The following is a 21,778-nucleotide window of genomic DNA, read 5'->3' as shown; positions in this document are numbered from 1 at the left end:
ACAGAGGACTCAAGTCCAATAAAGTGGCATGGAGGCAATGGTGATGGAAGAAGAGTTCAATGTCATACTGTGCCTGCAATTCATTGGTATGATGGTGTAAGAGGATAAAATGGAATCCTTTACTGAGTATAAATCCCTCAGCATCAGACAGAAGGTCAGAAGTTATCATGAATACATGATAGAGGCATGATTAGAAGATGTAAGTCATTTTGGATTTGAAATGTTGGCTCTATTTCTTCCTCCACAGATTCTGCCGGACATGCAGAGTGTGTCCAGCACTTGCTGTTTTTATTCCAAATCTCAGCATTCACAGTACTTTCATCCTTTAATTAGCATGAGATTCTATAGTGGTTACTCAGTTGCATTTCTGAGTTCACTAGATAATTTACATTGTCCAAGCAATTTCTTTCCATACCCGATTTTGCTGTGACCACTGTAAAAGTGTTTGCAAGTCGGGATTGTGTGCTGAGCTGGACAGGAACATTCAGGTGGTGGTGGTGGTCCATCTGCTTGCTGCCCTTGTCCTTCAAAGGGCAGGGGTTTAGGAAGTGTTGTCAAAGGAACATTGGCAAGTTGCTGCAGTGCATCTTGTGGATGGTATACACTGCTACTGCTGAGTGGCACTGTTGGAATTCCCAGTGGGAGATAAACCATGACTTTCTGCTCATCCATTTTACTCTGATTATGAAAACAATGATGGGCAAAACATGTGGACATTACATGCTATTACATAAAATATATGGAAGTGAAACAGGCCATGTGGCCCAAACATTCCATACTGGGCTTTATGCTTCACTCAAGCCTCTCCCATTATTCCCCATCCAAATCCATGGTTGTTTGGCTCAGTTGGTCAGATAGCTCACTTCTGATCTAGAGTGATAGCAATGGGTTCTGTTCCTGTACTGGCTGAGATCACCATGAAGATCCTACTTTCTCAACCTTATCCCTCACATCAGGTTAAATCACCACCAGTCATCTCTCTGTCTAATGAGAGAGTGGGACGATGGCAGTATTCCACTGTTTTTCTGATCATCAATGTTAAGTTGACTAATCTGTAATGTCTTGCACTCACTCTCAGAAGGTTAGGACTTTCCCCAGAAATACAAATTCAGAACATCACTTTTCTTACTTAGTAGTCTTGATCTGTCCTTGGAGAAGTTTTAGAGATTATAAATACTTAAATTGTATCTGTAACTGGTCTCACAGGAGAATGCGGAACCACAGCAATCTCATCAGGTCACACATTGCACAGTCTCTCAGGTTGATCTACTTCAATCTAATATGCCAACTGTTTGAATATAACAAAACACTTTTTACCATCACTGCTGGTGACTTGCAGTTTGAGTCTTGTAGTAGCAATTTGTCCATATTTGTCATCAGTTGCTGTTATCTGTCCAAGTACAGCAGGTAGAAATCACACATTAATACTAGGCACCACAAAATGACAGATCATCATTCTACAAATCAGCTGAAATGGGTAACACTTTCATTGTGGTTGCAATTGGTAAGGTGATAACGCCCATAATATTTGAGCTCTATGATACACAATCATAACAGTAAATCAGGAGGTGCATTAAATGGTGCAGAAAGAAAGAGAATGTTGCAAAGAGAAACTGTCAGCTTGACCAAGGGCTGTTTGGAATGGAGAAAAACAGATTATTTTCTAAATGTGGAAAGCTAGTACTTTAGAGGAACAGAGGGACTTAAGTCACCTGATGAAGGAGCAGAGCTCCGAAAGCTTGTGATTTTAAATGAACCTGTTGTGACTATAATTTGGTGTTGTGTGACTTCTCACTTTGTCCACCCCAGTCCAACACGGACATCCCTACGTCATGACACAGAGAGAAACAGACAAAGGGTTTCATCCACCAGACACTAACTGTACATAAATACTGTTTTCTTAGTTTAATTTCCCTTCATATTTGTAAAATCCTGATGCCAATGGAATAAAGAATCTCTGTTTTCTGATCTTTGGGTGTCAGTGTGCTTAAATTGGGTGTTATGTCAGAAAGGATATAATCGCCTTGATGAAATTCACCAGAGCGATGCTCAAGTTAAAAGGGTCAAATTATGAGGAGAGGAATACATTCAAGCTTATTTTTCCTTTTGTATAAGATTAATGTTTGTTTTTACTTCTTTACACTGAGGTCAGTGTCACTGGTAAAGCTAGAATTTGTTCTCTATCCTAAATTGTCTTCAGACATTTCAAAGGTCAGTAAAGAATCAAGTAAAGGTCAGTAAAGAAGCCAAACGTAGGCCAGATCTTGTAAAGATGGCAGATTGTAGAGTCATAGAGACGTACAGCATGGAAACAGACCCTTCAGTCCAACTCATCCATTCTAACTAGATACCCGATATAAACCATTTGCCAGCATTTGGTCCATATCCCTCTAAACCCATCCAGATGCCTTTTAAATATTGTAATTGTACCAGCCTCCACCATTTCCTCTGGCAATTCATTCCATATATGCACCACTGTCTGTGTGAAAAAGTTCCCCCCTTTTATATCTTTCCCTTCTCACCTTAAACCTATGCCCTCCAGTTTTGGACTCCCCCACCCCAGGGAAAAGACCTTGCCTGTTTATCCTATCCACGCCCCTCATGATTTTATAAACCTCTATATGGTCATCCCTCAGCCTCCGACACTCAAGGGAAAATACTCGCAGCCTATTCAGCCTCTCCCTATAGCTCAAACCCTCCAACCCTGGCAACATCCTCGTAAATCTTTTCTGAACCCTTTCTAGTTTCACAACACCCTTCCGAAAGCAGGGGGACCAGAATTGCACGCAGTACTCCAAAAGTGGCCTGAACAATGTCCTGTACAGCCACAACATGACCTCCCAACCCCTATACTCCATGCACTGGCCAATAAAGGCAAGCATACCAAATGCCTTCTTCACTATCCTGTCTACCTGCGACTCCACTTTCAAGGGACTATGAACCTGTACTCCAAGGTCTCTTTGTTCAGCCATGCTCCCCAGAATCTTAACATTAAGTGTATAAGTCCCATTAGTGAAGCAGATGGGTTTTTACAATAATCAATTATAAATGCCATGGTCACCATTATTCAGACTATCCTTATATTCCAGACTTATTAAACAAATTCAAATTCTACCAGCTGCTATAGTGGAATTTGAACTCATGTCGCCAGAGCATTAGCTTTGGTCTCTTGTTTACTAATCCAGTTAAATTGTCACTATACCCCCAGTTGTTTCAGTTAATTAAAGAAGTTGATCATTGGTAATATGTTTTCCGTTGAAAATGGGCAGACTTGTTAACACCTCTATTAAATTTCTTCTTCATGGTGAACAAACTCAGCTTGTTCAGTTTGTACGCGTACCTGAAATCTCACATCTCCTTGCTGCCCTCTCTGAGGCTTTCACAGTGTCCAAAACAGGACATAACTTCAGCTGAGACCTAACCAGTAATTTATCAATGCTTGTGTATAATTTTGATGAGGTACAGGAGGGGAAGAGACAACGAGAGAGAATGGATTAGGGAGTGCTGAGAGAAGGAGGACAGGGAAGATTTCAGACAGACAGTATATTTTGTGCTCTGTGGAATATGCACTCCTATCAGAAAGCAAGTACTAATATACTTTATTTTGTGTTGGCAGAATCTCCTTTATCCCAAGGCTCACTAGACTCCTGGTATCTCTATCTAAATAATGCAGTGACAGATGGGTCTTTGGAAGCATTCAAATCCTAATGTCTCTTACATTGAACTGAAATGCATAGCTACCGTGCGCCATGCAATCAGGAGCCTGTGTTGCCAAATTGACAGCATCTGCCCTAGATGCCAGTACCTATTCTACTGCCAACGCACAATGTCCTGCTCCCATCTTCTTCATTGTCCTGTCAGACTCCTTGCCTTTTCCAGTCTATCCGCTCACTGTAAACTTCCCTCATGTTCTTACTTATTACAACCAGTGTTATAGGCTTTGAATGAAATGTTTTTATTTACTGAATGAATGAAATCAAAGTTAGTTCTTAACCAAGATTTTCATTTGCCACTCTGTCCTGAGGCACCAATTATCAATTGGGATAGTTTTGAATGGCAACTCCATCTCAGCTTTGCTCCAAGCATGATCAAAAGTGCTAAATTCCAGAGGTGGAGTAAGTGTGACTGCCATTCACATCAAAGCTGCAACTGGAGTCAATGGGAATCAGGTGGCATATTCTGCACTGGTTTAAGTCAAAATTAGTGCAATGGAAGATGTTTGTGGTTGTTGGAGGCCAGGTTATTGGTGGAACATCATTAGAGGAGTTGGCCAGAGTTGTTCCAAGGTCCAACAATCTGCTTCATCAATGGCCTTCGTTCAATCATGAGTTCAGAAGTGGGGATGTTCATTTACAATTGTGCAATGTTCTGCACCACTCATGATGTTTTTTCAACTCTCTATTCCCAAATGCAGCAAGCCTGATCAACATCAAAGTTTGCATCGATAGGTGGCAAGTGATATTTGTACCACACAAATTCCAGTCAATGACTGTCTTCTACAAGAGAGAATCTAACCATCACCACTTGACATTCAATGGCATTGCTTACACCGAAAACCCACTTTCAATATTCTGGGGGTTACCATTGACTAAAAACTGAACTGGACCAACTTTTTAAGAAACTGTGGCAACGACAGCAGGTCAAAAGTTAGGAATTCAGCAAAGGGTAATTCACTTCCTGACAAATTAAATCCTGTCCATGTCTCAAGCAGGAACTTGAAGGAATAGTCTCCATTTATTGGATTCATCCAGTTTCAAGAACATTCAAGATACTTGACACCATTCATGACAAATAGTCCACTTGATTGGCACCCCATTTAACACTCTGAACATTCACCTCCCATCACCATGATACTCAGCAGTGTGTACAATTTACAAATGCACCACAGGAATTCACCAAGGCTTCTTCAAAAACACCTTTCAATTCTGAGACTTCTACCACATAGAAAAGCAAGGAAAGTAGTTGCATGGAAGCAGTACAACCCACAAGTTCCCATCCAAGCCACACACTCTCTAGTGTTGAATACTGCTGCTCCTTCTCTGTTGCCAGACTAAAATCCTGGAATTCTATTTCCACTCCATTGTGGCAAACCCAGACTGCAGGGACTGCAGTGGTTCAAGAAGATGGCTCAACACTACCTTCTCAAGGAGAATTTGGATTGGGCTTTCCAGCAGGGTCCACATCCCATAAATTAGGAATGGGAATGCCAGACATCTTCAATGACCTTGTGGGATCTACACTGCATTATGCTACTTTGATTAGATTAATGGACAGTTATTGTACACTGTGTGAAAACAGCAAGTTAAGAGGGAGAAGTCTTACCGATAGATCATATTCGGTGGATGCAACAAGTTTAGTCTTAGTAAAGATAAATCCATCTCTGTTTATGGTGAAATTATTACTTGGTGTAATTTTATATTTTATTGAAGGATTTATTTTCTGCAAAATAGAAAAGATCATTAAACAATGTGACTAATATATGACATCAAATTCTGAAATTGCATAAGTCAAGATACATAGACAGACATAAATCATCCTTGATCTAATATTCCATTCTAGTCAAGACAGGGAAATCTGGATCAGGATCATAATCAGCAGTAGGAGAAGATAACGGTGATATCCTGTGGCAAAGAGAGGTAATCTGATGAACAGTAATGAATGGAAATGATATTGATGCATGGTGAGGAGGTATTGATGTAGAAGAGAGAAGTGTTGATGAATGGAGAGGGGTTGTTGATGGTCAGAGAGGGGTATTGATGGATGCAGAACAATAGTGATAAGCAAATATTGTGTATTGATGGACAGTGGGTGGTAGTAAAGAACAAAGAAGGTATTAGGGATGAATCAAGAGAGAGGGTATTTATGAATAGAGAAGGACATAGAATGAACAGAGAGGGGTGTTAATGAAAAGAATGGGAATGTTAATAGTAAGGGGTATTGATGAAAAGAGAGAGTGAATGATGAATAAAGAAGGCTATTAATGATGCATAAATGAACAGAGATTGGATAGAAGTGAGTATGATGAATAGATAGGAATATTGATGGTCAGAGAATGATAAAGTAAAACAGAAAGGGGTACTGATTAATAGAGAAGGATATTGATGAATATGGGGGTAACTAATACACAGAGAGGTGTATTGATGAATGTAATAGGCTGTTGTTGAACAGAGAGTGGGGCCATCATAGGAAAGGGCAATATTGCTAAGACTCTATTATGTTGTACAGATTAATCATACAATTAAGTCTATGTGTGTTCCCAAATCAACCCACTGCTTTTTTTTTACTTACATCAGGAAAGTCACAATCCTCAGCCTTAATTGTAAGAGGTTTTGAGGTTGAACCTTGTTCAAAGACAATACTTTCAGGTTCTGAGTTTTCTCGTATATTCCCATAATACTCCACCTTTGTAAACCGTGGTGGGCATTTGTTTACTTTCAAAACATTGAGAGTAACAGTGGTCGTGAAGTATTTGTAGTGATCATTCTCCTGATAAGCCTGTGAGATAAAAACAGATGATTATATTTTCGACAGCCACACCCAATGATGCAGTCTCTCATTGGGTCAGTGGAGCCTCTAGAGGTTATTGGGTTCTCTCAGTGTCAATGGAGTTACCTAGGATCTTGCAGTGAATGGGGGTCTCCTGGGGTCAGTAGGATTTCTCAGTGTCAGTGGGATCTCTCGGACTCAATGCACGTTCTCAGGATCAGTGAATCTCTAAGGGTCAGTGAGGTCTCTTGGGTTAAATAAGGTCTCTTGGGGCCTCTAAAAGTCAATGAGGCCCCTCAAATTTAGAGGGTCTCTGAAAGACAGAGGGGTCTATCACGCTGGGGTCCCCTGTTACTGGGGTCTCTGAGAACCAACGGGATCTCAATGGGTTAGAGCAGTTTTGTGGGGCAGGTATGAGCCTCCTAGCTCCTTGTGATCTCTTGGATCAGTTGATCACCCAAAGGGATTGAGGAAGAGTTTTCTGGAATATTTTTCCCACTAATGGTGGTGTGCCTATTTTCTTCATTTTAACCAGGAGGATATGTGCATCTATTGAGTAGGCATCTATCATGAATCATAAGGCATCACAGCTCTGTGGTGGATAGACCAGGAGGTGTTTACTGATCTAGCACAGCTATCCATGTCTGTTGTTTTAGAAAGATGTTCAGGCAGTTTTGCTCCAGTCAATCCGATGCTCAAAAGAAATACACACCAAGGACCTGGTGTAGAGGTCGATACATGCCAATTTTTGATCACAAAAAGTAGCCCTTAAGAATTTGGGAACATGTAACTGAAAACATTAACCAGCACACCCAATTCCACAATCCATATTCCCATTAACCAAAACTTCTTGTTGGGAATAGAGCTTTCCAAAATTTACCATGGTCTAAATTCTCCCATTAGATCAGAAATCCTGGGGTGTACAATTACAAATCTCTGTGTGATTAGAATGGGATTGGGTTTTGATCACATGGAATTTTGACACATTACTCCTACAGTAAAATGCTGAACCTTTCACATCTAATGAATGGTTTTGAATGCAATCCTTGGTGCAAAGAAAAGTTAGTCAAGGATTTGAAAATGTTCTTCAAAGGAATTTTAGAAAGCAAGTGCACAGCAGCACACCCTAAACATTTTCACACTTTGACCCCATTTCAAGTCTAGAAAATTGTTGTGATTCCTCAGTATGAACTGAGAGCTGGATTGGGAGGTGACGGTTGGCAACCTGTCAGAGGGTGGGTGGGGAGGTGGCTGACTGTGAGAGTGGGAGTTTTTTGGAGCAGGAACACAATTGTTGTTTCTCAACTGCACCTCTATGGTTGTTGGCACTGCTTCAGAGCTCAGGACTCCACAATTATAGGTAGTGACCCCTTCAGGGGTCTCAAGCCCCACTTTGAGCAGACTTGGTATAGAGTTTGTCTTTTCTTTAAATCTGACAGTGATTTCTTTGAATGATAATGAGTCAAAGGAACCAACTTTCACATTACATTATTGCTGAGCTAGTAATCAGAAAAAAATGTACTTTTATCTTGAAGACGTAAGGGCTGGTGTACGTACCATGACTGTCAGTACAACCGGATTTAGGCTGGTTACAGGTTTACTCATGGTTATCTCCCCAGTGTTTTGGTTAATTTTAAAAGTATTTCCGTGATCTATGAAATGAAAATCAGTGAATAAAAATAAAACTCAAGGCATTTTACTCATTATGAAGTCAACATCAACATAAGACATTGTTAAATGCAAATTATCCAACCATAATCACTGTACAGGAAGCTGGGAGAGTACCAATCAGATCAGCTCCATTGGACACAATTGGGTTGATAAGCCCCTAGAATACAACAGCAGACAGATAACCTAAAGTCTGTACAAATTGCTGGCTAGGGCCCATTTAGAATATTATGGGGGTCTGAGTGATGCGGGGCATGGTGGGACTTGTGGTAGAATTGGATGAGAAGTCAAACAAGTTTGATCTCAACATCGAGATTATCACACTCCATTGCTTCTTGTCGAGTCACAAAGCAGGTCTCTGAGCTGCCTTCTTAAGGCACAGCTCACCTCATTAACATTTAGCTTCCTGTCTTACCAAGTGTGCCAATTCAACTAGATAATGAGAAATATCGACATGGAAACCAAAGCAGGGACCTGACAACTTCAGCATACTATTTGTTCTGAAGGACTTCCAGAGTCTCAGAGCACTGTCTGTGGGCTCCAACAACATGCCACATGCAGCCCATGTCCATGTGTTGTGGGGGGTTGGTGGGTGCAGTGTTGGAGAGGATGGAGGAGGAACCTGTAACCTGTAAATGCAGGACTGCAGGTGGGATAATTGGGGAATGCAGATTGTTGTTTCAAACGCAAAAGGTTTGAAGTTAAAGGAACACCGACTTCTTCACAGGGGTTTTCAACAAAACAATTAGACCACAAGCTTCAGCTGGTCAGGACGTGCCCACTTTAAAATAAGATCCAGCAAGTTAAAGGAGCCATGCAGCTTCAAGCAGCTTATAGCCCAAGTGTAGCTATTGCTGCCATGGAATCCAGGACACCAAAGTTTCAAATTGCAACCCTATTGGGAGTCACAACCCACAGTTTGGGACACCCTTCTGTATGAGCTGCTGCTTATGATGAAGGTTACTGCCACCATCCTCTTCAAGTGTAGGGAGCGTGGTCTGGTGTGATAGAGGAAAACCATTTCCAGGTCTAACTAGAAGAGTATCTCGTTATTAACAAGATATGTTTTATTTCCTGCATGCAACAGTTAGACATTACATTGATATGCTATGCAGTGTTACAGAGACTTTGAGAAGGATCAAGTTTTAGGGTCTGACTTCTTTGAGATCTTAAATCATTCTACCCAGAGTTCAATAGTAACCCTTTCAGACTCGCATACAACAGTGGGTGTGTTGGTAAATATGCAGCAAAGTTTTGGACAGACTCAAGTTTAGAGAGTGTAGAACATAAGAAACCAATGACCAATATTGAAGTTCAAAACCTGGCAGAGTTTGCTTTTTTGCCTTCCCTGCTTGGGAAATTCCCTGCTGCCGCCAATTTAATACCAGCAATGATGGCATGAGGTCCTTATGGAGCCCACTTAAGACTCTCAATTAGCATAGGGGCAGGAAGACCATCCCTCCCACATTATAATCAGGGTGGAGGTGGCAAGGTCACAGGGTCAACACTCACCACCCTTCTCCCTGATTCAATGTCCACCTTGTCTTCAAGCCTGCCTGATTGGAAAATAAGACCATAAGGTATAGGAGCAGAATTAGGCTATTCGGTCCATCGAGTCTGCTTACCGTTCGGCCATGGCTGATATGTTTCTCAACCCCATTCTCCTGCCTTCTCCCCGTAACACTTGATCTCCTTACTAATCGTGAACTACCTATCTTTGTCTGAAATACACTCAATGACTTGGTCTCCACAGCCCCCTGTGGCAATGACTTCCACAGATTAACCACCCTCTGGCTGAAGAAATTGCTCCTCGTCTCAGTCCTAAAGGGTCATCCCTTCACTCTGAAGCTGTGTCCTTGGGTCCTAATCTCTCCTATCAGTGGAAACATCCTCTCCAAATCTTCTCTATCCAAGCATCTCAATATTCTGTAAGTTTCAATCAGAGCCCCCCTCATCCTCCTAAACTTCATCGAGTATAGACACAGAGTCCTCAACCACTCCACATATGACAAGCCCTTCATCCCTGGAATCATTCTTGCAAACCTCCTCTGGACCCCCTCCAAAGTCAGCACATTCTTCCTTCAATATGGGCCCAAAACTACTCACAATATTTCAAATGTGGTCTGACCAAAGTTTTATGCAGAAGATCTCTACTCTTGTATTCTGGCTCTCTTGAAATAAATGCTTATAAATGGATGCTATAAAATTCTACAGAACATTCAAGCTGCTGCCTCACCATTGTTTGTAAAGATTTACCATAACTTCCATGCTTTTGTACATTGTTTTTATACTAATAAGGCCAAGGATTCCATATGCTTTTTAAACAGACTTCTTAACTTCAGAAATGTGCGCACATACACTCTCAAAGCTCTGTGATTCTGCTCTCCCTTTACAATTAAGCCAATTATTGCAGATAATAAATTAAACCTATAAATCAATAGACTATGGACCTTTTCATGCTAACTCACCATCCACCATTCTGTATTGAATCAAGGTATTGATTCCTTTATCACCATCAACAGCTTGAATCTGCTGAGGGTTTAGCTGCAGTGGACCAGTCTGCAATAAACAAGAGAAAGAGCTTCAAGTGATGAGAGAAATGTGAGCTAGAAAATGACATTTAGGAAGTCCTGATTTACTGCTACCTCATTCTTGCCTTGCGTGATATTTCCCGTGTACACTGCATTAAGGCAGATGCTGGCAGTGGAACCGAGAATTTCAGAACAGGGTTCAAACACTGGTGGCTTGTTATCTTGATCCAAAACAATAATATTAATGGTCACTGTATCAGCCGGAGGATCATTTGGACTTCCCTGTAACAGCGAGAAGATAAAAAGACCTACATTTAAGAACAGCTTTCATAGCACAAAACAGTTTACAAAAATAACAACAGCTGAAATTGATATAGTGTTTTTAATGTAATGAGACATCCTGTGGCTTTTCACAAGAGCAGTATTTAAATAAAAATATAACTTGGTGTCACATAGGTTTTAATGCCTGTTTTAAATGCAACAGGAGAGGTAGAGAGGCAAAATGGTTTATGCAGGGTATTCCAGAGTTTGGGACCCAGGTAGATGAAAGCATGGTAACCAGTGGTCTAGTGTTTCCAACCCAGGATGCTCAAAGGTCAGAATTCAATGAGTGCAGATATTGTGGAGCATTAGGGTTTTGGAGAGGATTATAGAGATATGGAGGAAACAGGCAATAGAGATATTTGAAAACAAGGGTAAGAATTTTAAAATCAGAATTTTTGGAAGTCAACAAGCACCAGGGTAAAATAATAGCAGGACTTAATATGATACAGACAGCAGAGTTTTAAATTTCTTCATGTTTACACAGGTAGAATTTGGAAACCAGCCAGCAGTACATAGGAAGAGTTGACCTAGAGGTAATAATGAAAGGAATGAGGATTTTAAAAACAGTTGGGCTAACTTAGGGTGAGGTTGAGCAGTGTTATGAAGCTCAAAAGGTACAGTCTTTGTGAATATGAAGTTGAAACTTTATCTTGGCAAGTACAACAGCAAGGTTGTGACAAATTGGTTTAATATCAGAATGTTTCCAAAGAGAAGGATGGAGTCAGTAATTTTGAGTTGGTTCGGGCACAATACCTTCAGGCTTCTCAAAATTTAACTAAAGGGTATGTCTGCTCCCCCTGGTTGTTGGATAATCAGTTGTAATGCCATCAGCATCAACACTTTCTCATTATTGATTCTCCGAATGTTCCCTCAGTACAGCTCCTCAGTTGGCGCAATAGTGCCTCTCTGAGGGTTCAGCAGTATGTTGGTACTGACCCACTGACATGGCATATTGGCTCAGCACTGTCTTTCCACCATGCACTGTTCCCTCATGACTGACTCTGACAATGCAGCGCTGGCTCAGTACTCCCTTCTTACAGTGTGGCACTCCTTCAGCACTGACCCTTAAAAAGATCAGTGTTCCCACGGTATTGCCACTCCAGTAGGTGCAGCACTCCCTCAGCACTGATCCTCTGACAGTGCAGCACTGTCTGAGTACTGACTCTCCAAAAGAGTAACACTCCCTCGTTACTCCCTTTCAAACAGAGCAGTGCTTCCGCAGCATTGCTCCTCTGATAGTGCAGTGTTGCCTGAGTACTGAGTCTCTAAATGTGTCATTCCTGCAGTACTGACCCTCTGATAGTGCAGCTCTCCGATTATGGACTCATGAAAGAGGAGTACTCCCTCAGTACTGATCCTCTGAATAGGTAGCACTCCCTCGGTACTGCACTTCAGAAGTACAGTGCTCCCTCACTGGTGATCCTTTGACAATATAGCACCATTTCCATACTGACCCTCTGAAATTGTTGCATTATCTTCTGTACTGCACAGAAAATATCATTTCATATCATGTGATCAAGTCACTGAGGTGGAACGTGAACCTGCAAATTACTGACTCAGAGGTGAGTGTGACTGAGCCAAAGCTGACACTGCATAATAATTAAATTCCAATCATATGGACTCCTTAGAATCTCACAATGCCTCCAAAGTATAATTGTGAAATATACATTGAAATCTCACCATTGCAAATAAAATCAGTTGTAAGCTCTTGGTCTTCTCATAATCTATTGGCTTTTTGAGAATAAGCTCGGGTGTATTTTGGGTCTTCAACTTGAAGTATTTTGCTCCATCCTACGGAAGGCACAATACATATGGATTAATTGAGTTCAGTGATGTGACATTGCTTTATATAATCTAATGGAAGTGATCTACGAGCTGGGAACTGATACTTACTGTGTTTGGATCCAAACGGTAGTAAATTTGGTCATTATCAGGATCATTTGCTGTCACTGTTTTCCAGGTTTTATTAACAGGGAATAACTTAAGGAGAGTGAATAAGATGTAGTAAATTTGTGCACAAATAGCAAGAAACTAGTCTTTAAATTAAGAGCAAACTAATTTGACATCTGAAGTTCATCCTAAGTTCTAAATTTCTTGAGTTCCTCCTTCCCTCCCATTTTTTGATTTTTAGCAACTTCTGGGATCTTACTTGTATCCTCAGTAGTGAACCCTATGCAAAATACCTGTTTAATTCAAGTCATCTAGTTTCCATCATTAATTCTCCAAATTCACATTCTATAGGGTAACACTCACTTTGTTAATAATTTTTCTTCTTTTGGGAACAATATTTATAGAAACTATTACAATCTATTTTTACATTTCAAAGTAGTTTTCACTCGTACTGTAATGTTTCTCTCATTATTAATCTTTTAGTCATTCTTTGCTTCTTTAAAAATATTCTGTATAAGCTTCTGGCCTGCCACTCAGCTTTTAATCATATGCTTTTTCTTTAAGTTTAATTCCATCCTTAACATTTATTTTAATTAACATGGAAGGCAGGCTCTTCCTTTGAATTTTTATTACTCATTGAAATATACATTTTCTGTGTATTCTGAAACATCCCATCAAAAGTCTGCCACTATATCTCTATTGACTTGACATTTCACCTAATTTGCCTGTTCATTTTTATCTAGCTCTGCTTCACGCCTTCATAATTGCTCTTATTTAAGTTTAAAGTACTACTTTTGGACACACTCTTCTCTATCTCTCAAACTGAATGTAAAGTTCAATTATATAATGATCATTTTTGCTGAGGAGTACCTTTAATGATCAATTCCCTTTGCTGCACAATTCCAGGCCTAGTATAGCCTACTCTGTCCTCGAAAAAAATGCTGTCCTGAGAAATTTTCCCAAAAATATTCTATAAACTTCTTATCGAGGCTAATTTTGATCATCTGATTTTTATCCAATCTACATGAAGATTAAAATCACCCTTGATTATTCATCATACCATTCTGATAAGCTCCCATTATTTGTTCCTTTATACTCTGCCCTACCATGTGGTTACAGTTAGGAGACCTGTACACCAGTACAATAAATGACTTCTTGTCTTTATCATTTCTCAACTCCACTCAAACTACTTCTACACTAGGTTTCGTAAACTTAGGTCACCCTTTCCTATTGTGCTTATACTATTAGGAATGAACAGAATCATATTCTACCTTTGTCTAGCTTCCTCAATGTCATGTACCCTGCAATATTCAGGTGCAAATCTACTTCATCCTGCAGGCATTTCTTTATAATGGCTATCAGATTGTACTTATTTATTTCTATTTATGTTATCAATCTTTTTTTTGTGCATTCAGATACAGAGCCTTTTGTTTTCCTCGTTATTCCTGGAACACTAATACCAACACTGTACAAGCACAGACCAACCTAACAATACAGACCCCACTTTAAACAGGAGCGGTGCCACACTCTCAAACCTGAACTTACTTATATTGTACCAGTCACTGAGCCACACGTTACTTTCTCTAACCTTACTTGCCCTACGCTAATTTTCATATGGCTCAGGTAATAATCCAGAGATTGCTACCTTTGAGGTTTCACTTCTTAATTTGATGTCTAGCTCCTCATACTGACTATGCATAGCCTCCTTCCTTTTCCTTCCTATGTCATTGGTATTTGCTTGGACTATGACAACTGCACCCTCCCTGTCCCGCTGCAAATTCTTCACTAGCTCTAAGCAGATGTCCCTTAACCTGGCACTGGCTGGCTCTCAATTCTGGCTGCACAGAGCAGTGTCAATCCCCTCCCCTCATTCTACTTTTCCCAGTACCACTACATTCATTTTGCTTTCTCTGATTGAATAGATTACTGTACTATGGTCAGTTAGCTGATCTACCCTGCAGCCTTCATTTTCATTCAAACAAACTGAAAATACTTCAAATTGGACAACGACAAAAGCTGATGTTTTTGCAAGCCTGCTCTGGGTGTCCCATGAACTGCTTCAGTTACAGCCACATTCCCCAGTCTCAGAAGACTCTATCCCAAGGAGAGAGTGCCTCCTGGTTCAAAATACTTAGGTAATTTTCATTTTGCTCAGGTAACCTTCCTTTTTCCCTTCATCCAATTCCTTTACTCACCAAACTCCCTGCACTTTGTTCAGAGTTGTGATTAGTGCTAAAACGCACTGATGTGCCTATATTTAAATGTTCTGAGTTAGCTCAGCCTCAGGTATAGAAAAAACAGTTTAACCTAGTTTCCTTAATGAACTAATGCAGCTGCTCTCCAGTAGAGAGCTCATATCTTCCTGCTTAATTATGGTTGGAATTTAGAATTTAAACATTGAAGTTCAGTTAGATGGTAAATGTGAAATACAAACTAAATTAGATTTTTGGGAGAGATACATATATTACAATTCCTTTTACTCACCCAGCTGCCATCACTCTGTTCAAAGTTACAATCAGCAACTGCAAATGTCTCACATTTGAGTGAGGCTTGGGCCATAAATACTTTTATCAACATTATATTGCCCATAATTTTCCAATCCTTCTTGGATCTCAGGATACTGTCAGAGGAATGAAAATTGCTAATATTGCACACTTGATGAAAAAGTAGTGTTCATGCGACATACTATGATATGCAATAAAGTCTCCTGAAGAAGCCTAACTTGAGGACAGTTCTTGACCTTCCCTTCTCCTTTATCAGCCTATCTTGAAGCCAATCTCCACTACATGACATAAAACCACACAATAAAGGAGGTACAATTCAAATTGGCATGCAGGATCAGAGAGACCTGGGGCACATGTGCATAAGTCATTGAAGGTGATAGAGCAAAATAAAGAAAGTGGTAAAAATATACTGGATTGTGGGCTTTATAAATTGAGGGGTAGAGTACAAAAGCAAGGAAATTACAGTGAACTTTTATAAATTACTGGTTCAGCATCAACTGTAATATTATTTCCAATTCTGGACATCATACATTAGGATGAATATGAAGGCATATCTAGAAAGATGATTTGCAAGAATGCGTCCAGAGAAGAGGAATTTTGGTTATGTAACTTGAGTACAGGCAGTGGGGCTGTTCACAAGGCAAAAAAGGTTGGAAAGAAATTCGATAGAGTTGTTCACAATCATAAGGGTTACAGTAGATAGAAACTCATCCAACTGGTGGAGGGATTTTGAACCGGGGTCGACAATTTAATGTAATTGACAAAATGAAGCAGTGGTGATGTAGGAAATTCTTTGTTACGCAGTGAATAATCAAACCTGCAATGCACTGCTTTGGAGAACAGTGGACGCAGATTCAATTATAGCTTTCAAAAGGGTGACAGATAAAAGTAGGATGTAGGTCTGTCTGTATTGCTCTTACAGACAGCCAGCATGAATAGAATCGGCTGATTGACCTTCTTATGTAACCTGCTATTCTATGATTCTATAGAGTGGTGGCACATTTTCAGTATAGAATGAGTGCAACGCTGCCCACCATACTATATATTAAAACGATTGTACGCAAATACTTCACTACAGTGAATGGAAAAAGAAATGAAATTGTTACCTTACCTCATTAATGTTGTAATTCAATACCTTTTGGGGGAACTTGGGAGTATTGTCATTCACATTGAGGATCTCAATAATTAATGGCAGTTGTTCCTTTTAATGAGAATTAGTAATAAAATCCCATCAAACAAACGAAGGCTTCAGTTTTAAATCTGTTGTTTGCCAATAATCTTTGAAATGCTTGACATTAACTGGATAATTAAAGCTTGTTACATAGATGTCAATGTGCAATGTACATCATTATGCTGTGATTTTAAAGAGTGTGCAGTAACTGAGAGGCTGGAAGGAGTAGCTATACAAATCAGTTGGTGCGGTAGGAAAGATTGTTTAAAAAATGCATAGAGTACAAAAACAAGAAAAAAAAGTTAAATTTTATAATTGAGTGTTTAGCTCAGTTCTGGGCATGATGCTTTAGAATTGGCCTGGGAAAGTCAAGGCTTTGGAGAAGCTGCACAAGTGGTTTTCTAGGGAGATCAGGGACAATAGTTATATGAAGATATGGAGCAGCAGGGATGTTTTTGCTCAGAGTCGAGCTGATTAAGAGGAACTTTGATGGAAATATTCCAAATTTTAAACTGTTTTGGAAGATATACAGATAGTCATTTCACAGTACAGGACATGAGTATTGCTGAAAATAGATATGTTTACTTGACGCTTTTCATCTTGCACCCATCAGGGCATTTTGCAAGAATATTACTTCAAGGATAAAACCAATATTTACACGACATGAAAGGAGACTGCTGTATGGTTGGCAACTAGAATCTGATTAGTAGAAATGGAGAATTGTACCCATTAATGCTGATTGACAGTTACAGCCAGGCTTTGATAAATTTTAAACCAGGCAGGTTGACTTTGAATTGGTCAAACCACTGCCCCCAAGAAATAAGCCAATGAACAGCTGTTATTTTGTTGAGTTCAAATAGGTACAGTGCATGCCCCTGTGCCAATCCAACTAATCTGCACATCTTTGGACTGTGGGAGGAAACCCACACAGGCACAGAGAGAACAGGCAAACTCCATACAGAAGTTGGCCAAGGTTGAGATCACACCTGGATCCCGGTCGCGAGGAGACAGCAATGCTATTCACTGAGCTACCCACTATTATGTGTTGCTTCTGGTACACATGAGTGCACCCACACAGTGTCAATCCTAATTGGTTGTTAGCATAATTCCTCACAAATTCAGGATTATCCATCAATTTTGCTTCCTATGGAGGGTAACCAGGTAAGACAGATTTGGTTATTCACAAAACAACCAGAGGGGAGATGAGGACACATTTTATTTGCAATGTGGTTGTTACCAGAACAGCTTGCAAGAAAGGGTGGTGGAAGCAGATTCAATAGTAGCTTTCAAAAGGCAATTGATGAATGACTTGTCAAAAATATTTACCATAGGAAAAGAGCAGGAGTAATGGTACCATTGTGTAACTGAGCAGCTCTATCAAAGCACTGGTAGAGATGTGCTGATTGACGTCTCTTGATGGTCTATCATTCTATGATTATTTTGCAAGCTGTCATGTTGGTGTGATTCATTATATTTCATTTTTCACAAAATTCACCCAGATTTTCAATAAGTAATGTAACTGTTTTACTTACCTGCAGCTTTCCACAGTTCAATGTGAATAATATTACAGGTGTCATCAGATTCTGTCAGACAACAAAGTACACAACAATGTCAGACTATAAACAGTGCCTTTCATCGTTCTTAACTTTATATATCATTCCAAAAAACAATATAATCATAACACACAGGATGACCATTGAGGTCAATGGTTTTACACAGTAGACATACACAACATGATGACAAATATAGGCCTGAGTTTTACACCCACAATTTGTATGTGTCGCCCCCCCCAACCCTACCCTCACCACAAATATAAAATATGGCACAGTGACATCAGATTGACAATACTGGCACCAGGTGCCAGTCTCAGAGAATACAGAAAGCAGATAGACAAGGAAATCAGAAGATTATCCAACGTTTTGAAATAAACAAAAACTATTGAGCTTCTTTTAAAAGAAATCACTTGCCTGCAATTTTTTCATCGTCTACTGCATTTTTCAGAATGTTGGATGGGACAAAGTTTGTGCGTATTTTTTTACGGTGGGTATAACAAGACAGCACAAAGATGACAGAAAAGGCTTGTCACCAGGACAATGACTGCAGGTTCTGAAAGCAGCATCTTTTTGGCTATTCTTGAATTCACATTGTTTCTTTTCAGCCTCCCATAATAAATAAAGACAGATTCAGAAAGTGGAAGCCTTCAAATTTGTAGCCGTGACCGATGTCCTGTATAATCTGTCTGACACATGATACCAGGGGAGGCAATGGTCTAGTGGTATTGTCACTGCAGAGTTAATCCAGAGACCCAGATAATGTTCTGGGGTTCCGGGTTCGAATCCTGCCACAGCAGATGGTGGAATTTGAATTCAATAAATATCTGGAATTAAGAGTCTAACGATGACCATGAATCCAGTGTCAATTGTCAAGGAAAAACCCATCTGGTTCACTAATGTCCTTTAGGGAAGGAAGCTGCCATCCTTTCCTGGTCTGGCCTACATGTGACTCCAGACCCACAACAATGTAGTTGACTCTCAACTGTCCTCTGGGCAATAAATGCTGCCTGGCCAGTGATGCCCTCATCCCATGAATGAATAAAGATAAAAAAATGTTCCAGCCGAGACTTCTAGCTGGCCACAGAGTCACCATTTACACTTCCAATTGGCCACCTTCCCACTGGATCGGCCACTCATTGACTTGGCTCACCGAGATGAGTGAGCGAGGAGCAAGCAGACCAGCTATTTGTCATTCTGCTTCCTGCACCTCGCCAATAAACATAAACCCCAGTACCCTGTCCCAGAACTTTCAGATGAGCTCACTGCTTTTGTGTAAATCCTTATGAATGCTTCTTTTGCCACTTGTGAGTTGAATCACAAGTCCCATGTCACTCATTCAATGCCTTACGTGGGGCATGAAGTGGGAGGACAGGAAGGCAACAGGAGATATTGCTGACTGGGAAGGAATGGTTTGAGGTACTCTTTCACACGTTACAGTTATACAGCCTGTCCCTATGGTGCTGTGAGCAATTGCCATTGGTTGAGAATTTACCATGCTCTAATTTAAAACAAAAACTGTTAGGGAAATAAAGAGTATTTTAGCCTTTATCACAAGAGGTTACTGTAAAGGTGTAAGAAAATCTTGCTGCTATTATGTTGTATATGGATCTGAAAGGGTTAATGTTGAGAAGTGCCTTAAGGACTCCACACTGTGATCATGTCATGTGGACCTGATGGGAGTACAGCTTAGGATCTCTGAGGTATAACAGCAAACGGCTGCTCCTAGTCTCAGTAATCAATGTAATTTGTACACAGTTGCTTAAATGTATATAAACGGCATCTTGTTAGAAACAAAAGCCTCTTCTTGTTAGACCAGCCAGTGGTTTTCCTCTAGTGCATGAGATCAGCAGGCCCTGTAAAACCCCACCTTAAAAGAGGATGGTGGCTGAAGGTCTACTGCATGATGAGCAATGGTGCAAACAGTCTCACGCAACAGAGATCATTGCTCATGCAACATATTACACAGAGCCTTGGTAACACTCAGCCTGGAGTACTGAGTACAGTTTTGGTTCCCCTTACCTAAGGAAGGATAAACTTGCCCAAAAGGGAGTGCAACAAAATTTTATGAGATTGATCCTGGGATGAGAGGGCTGTCATATAAGGAGAATAGAAGGGGCCTATATTCTATGCCAGTTCGAAGAATGAATAGTGTTCTTATCGAAATACGTGAAAGTCTGTGAAGTTGGAACATAGAGAGGCTGTCCAGCTGAGCTGGCAAGTGTAGAACCGGGGATCATAGTCTCACAATAACAGGTCTGAAATATGGGTATAAGAGCGGACAATTTAGTCCATCAAATCTGTTCTACCATTCAATGGTTGATTTATGATATAACTCCATTTCCATGCCTACATATCACTTAATACCATTAGCTGACAAAAAAGCGTTCAATTTCAAATGTAAAATTAATAGTTGATCCAGCATCAAATGCTTCTTACAGGAGAGAGTTCCAAACTTCTACCACCCTTGCAGTGTTAAGGTTTTTCTTAAGCTCACTTCTGAAAACTTAGACTGTATCACCGCATTCTGAACTTCCTGGCCGACAAATACTGTTGTGTCTAGTTACCCTCTTTGTTTCTTATGATATCTTCAAAATTTAGATTAAATCATCCCTAAAATTTCTAAATTTCAGGGAATTGAGGCCTAACTTGTGTAATGGCCCCTTGTAATTTAACTCTGGGAGTTGAGTGTCTTTCAGGTAAATCCTTTCCAAGGCCAATGCAACTATCTTCCTGTGTCTGTGTGGATCTCCTGTCTCCCTGTGTCTGTGTGAATCTCTTGTCTCTCTGTGACTGTCTGAAGCTCCTGTCTCCCTCTGACTGTCTGGATCTTCTCTCTCCCTGTGTTTGTGTGGATCTCCTGTCCCCCTGTGACTGTCTGGAGCTCCTGTCCCCCTGTGACTGTCTGGAGCTCCTGTCTCCCTGTGCCTGTCTGGAGCTCCTGTCCCCCTGTGACTGTCAGGATCTCCTGTGTCCCTGTGACTGGGGCTCCGGCCTCCCTCCGACCGTCTGGAGCAACCATTTCCCTGTGTGTGTCTCAAGCTCCTGTTTCCCTGTGACTGGGTCATTGAGATTACCTCATAATCTATCGTTTTTGTGAGCACCAGTGTGTTCCCTCTGACAGCAACATCAGGTGCCTTTGACGGATCTGCTATTGTAACAGGAGGATCCGTTATTGTTATATTACTGATGACCAGTCCTGCTTTGTTATTCTCTTCCACGTGTATAGGATTTTCTGAAACACAACAAGCTAAAGAAAGACAGAAAGGACGTTAAACTTACAATTAAATAGGGACAAACAAAACAATTGTTCACACGTAATGTGAAAGGTGTAGTTTACCGTTGTTGAAAGAGCAGTGGTCATTAGCAGCAGCAGTTGCATTTATCTGAAGAACTGCAAACAGGATGAACAGCAAGATGCAAGGGCCACAAAACTTGCGGCTTGTATCCATTCTCTCATGGACGCTGAAGATTTTTGCCAAAACTCATAAATAAAGCCTCATTAGGCCCAAGTCACTGAACCGAAACTGTCCCAGCCTCAACTGCTTCTTTCTGTTAACAGCTTGGAAGGAATCCGAATCAAAATAGACTGAGGGAAGTATTGGTGCTTGTTGTTCCAACCTTTGCTTCATGGCCTTATTACTTTATTGCTCT

The 21,778-nt window shown here is 40.5% G+C and overlaps 1 protein-coding gene across 1 annotated transcript in view; it reads right to left on the bottom strand.

The window, feature by feature from the left end:
* The window catches only part of cdhr5b (cadherin-related family member 5b), a 54,111-nt gene extending 32,815 nt beyond the window's left edge, over positions 1-21,296 (bottom strand). The window contains exons 1-11 of the mRNA XM_048607339.1: positions 21,202-21,296; positions 18,107-18,157; positions 16,515-16,604; positions 12,903-12,989; positions 12,690-12,800; positions 10,800-10,967; positions 10,623-10,713; positions 8,044-8,138; positions 6,289-6,495; positions 5,323-5,439; positions 1,318-1,390 (exon numbers count right to left, since the gene is read on the bottom strand). Of these exons, the coding sequence (XP_048463296.1) occupies positions 1,318-1,390; positions 5,323-5,439; positions 6,289-6,495; positions 8,044-8,138; positions 10,623-10,713; positions 10,800-10,967; positions 12,690-12,800; positions 12,903-12,989; positions 16,515-16,604; positions 18,107-18,151 (1,084 nt within the window). The 5' untranslated portion in view covers positions 18,152-18,157; positions 21,202-21,296. The remainder of the gene's footprint in view (positions 1-1,317; positions 1,391-5,322; positions 5,440-6,288; positions 6,496-8,043; positions 8,139-10,622; positions 10,714-10,799; positions 10,968-12,689; positions 12,801-12,902; positions 12,990-16,514; positions 16,605-18,106; positions 18,158-21,201) is intronic.
* Positions 21,297-21,778: the final 482 nt, after the last annotated feature.

This window comes from Rhincodon typus, chromosome 17 (genome assembly GCF_021869965.1).
Source record: "Rhincodon typus isolate 14 chromosome 17, sRhiTyp1.1, whole genome shotgun sequence".
In the NCBI taxonomy this organism is placed as follows: Eukaryota; Metazoa; Chordata; class Chondrichthyes; order Orectolobiformes; family Rhincodontidae; genus Rhincodon; species Rhincodon typus.
The sequence above is the reverse complement of the archived record's forward strand: the minus strand, read 5'-3'. Positions and strand labels throughout refer to the sequence as shown.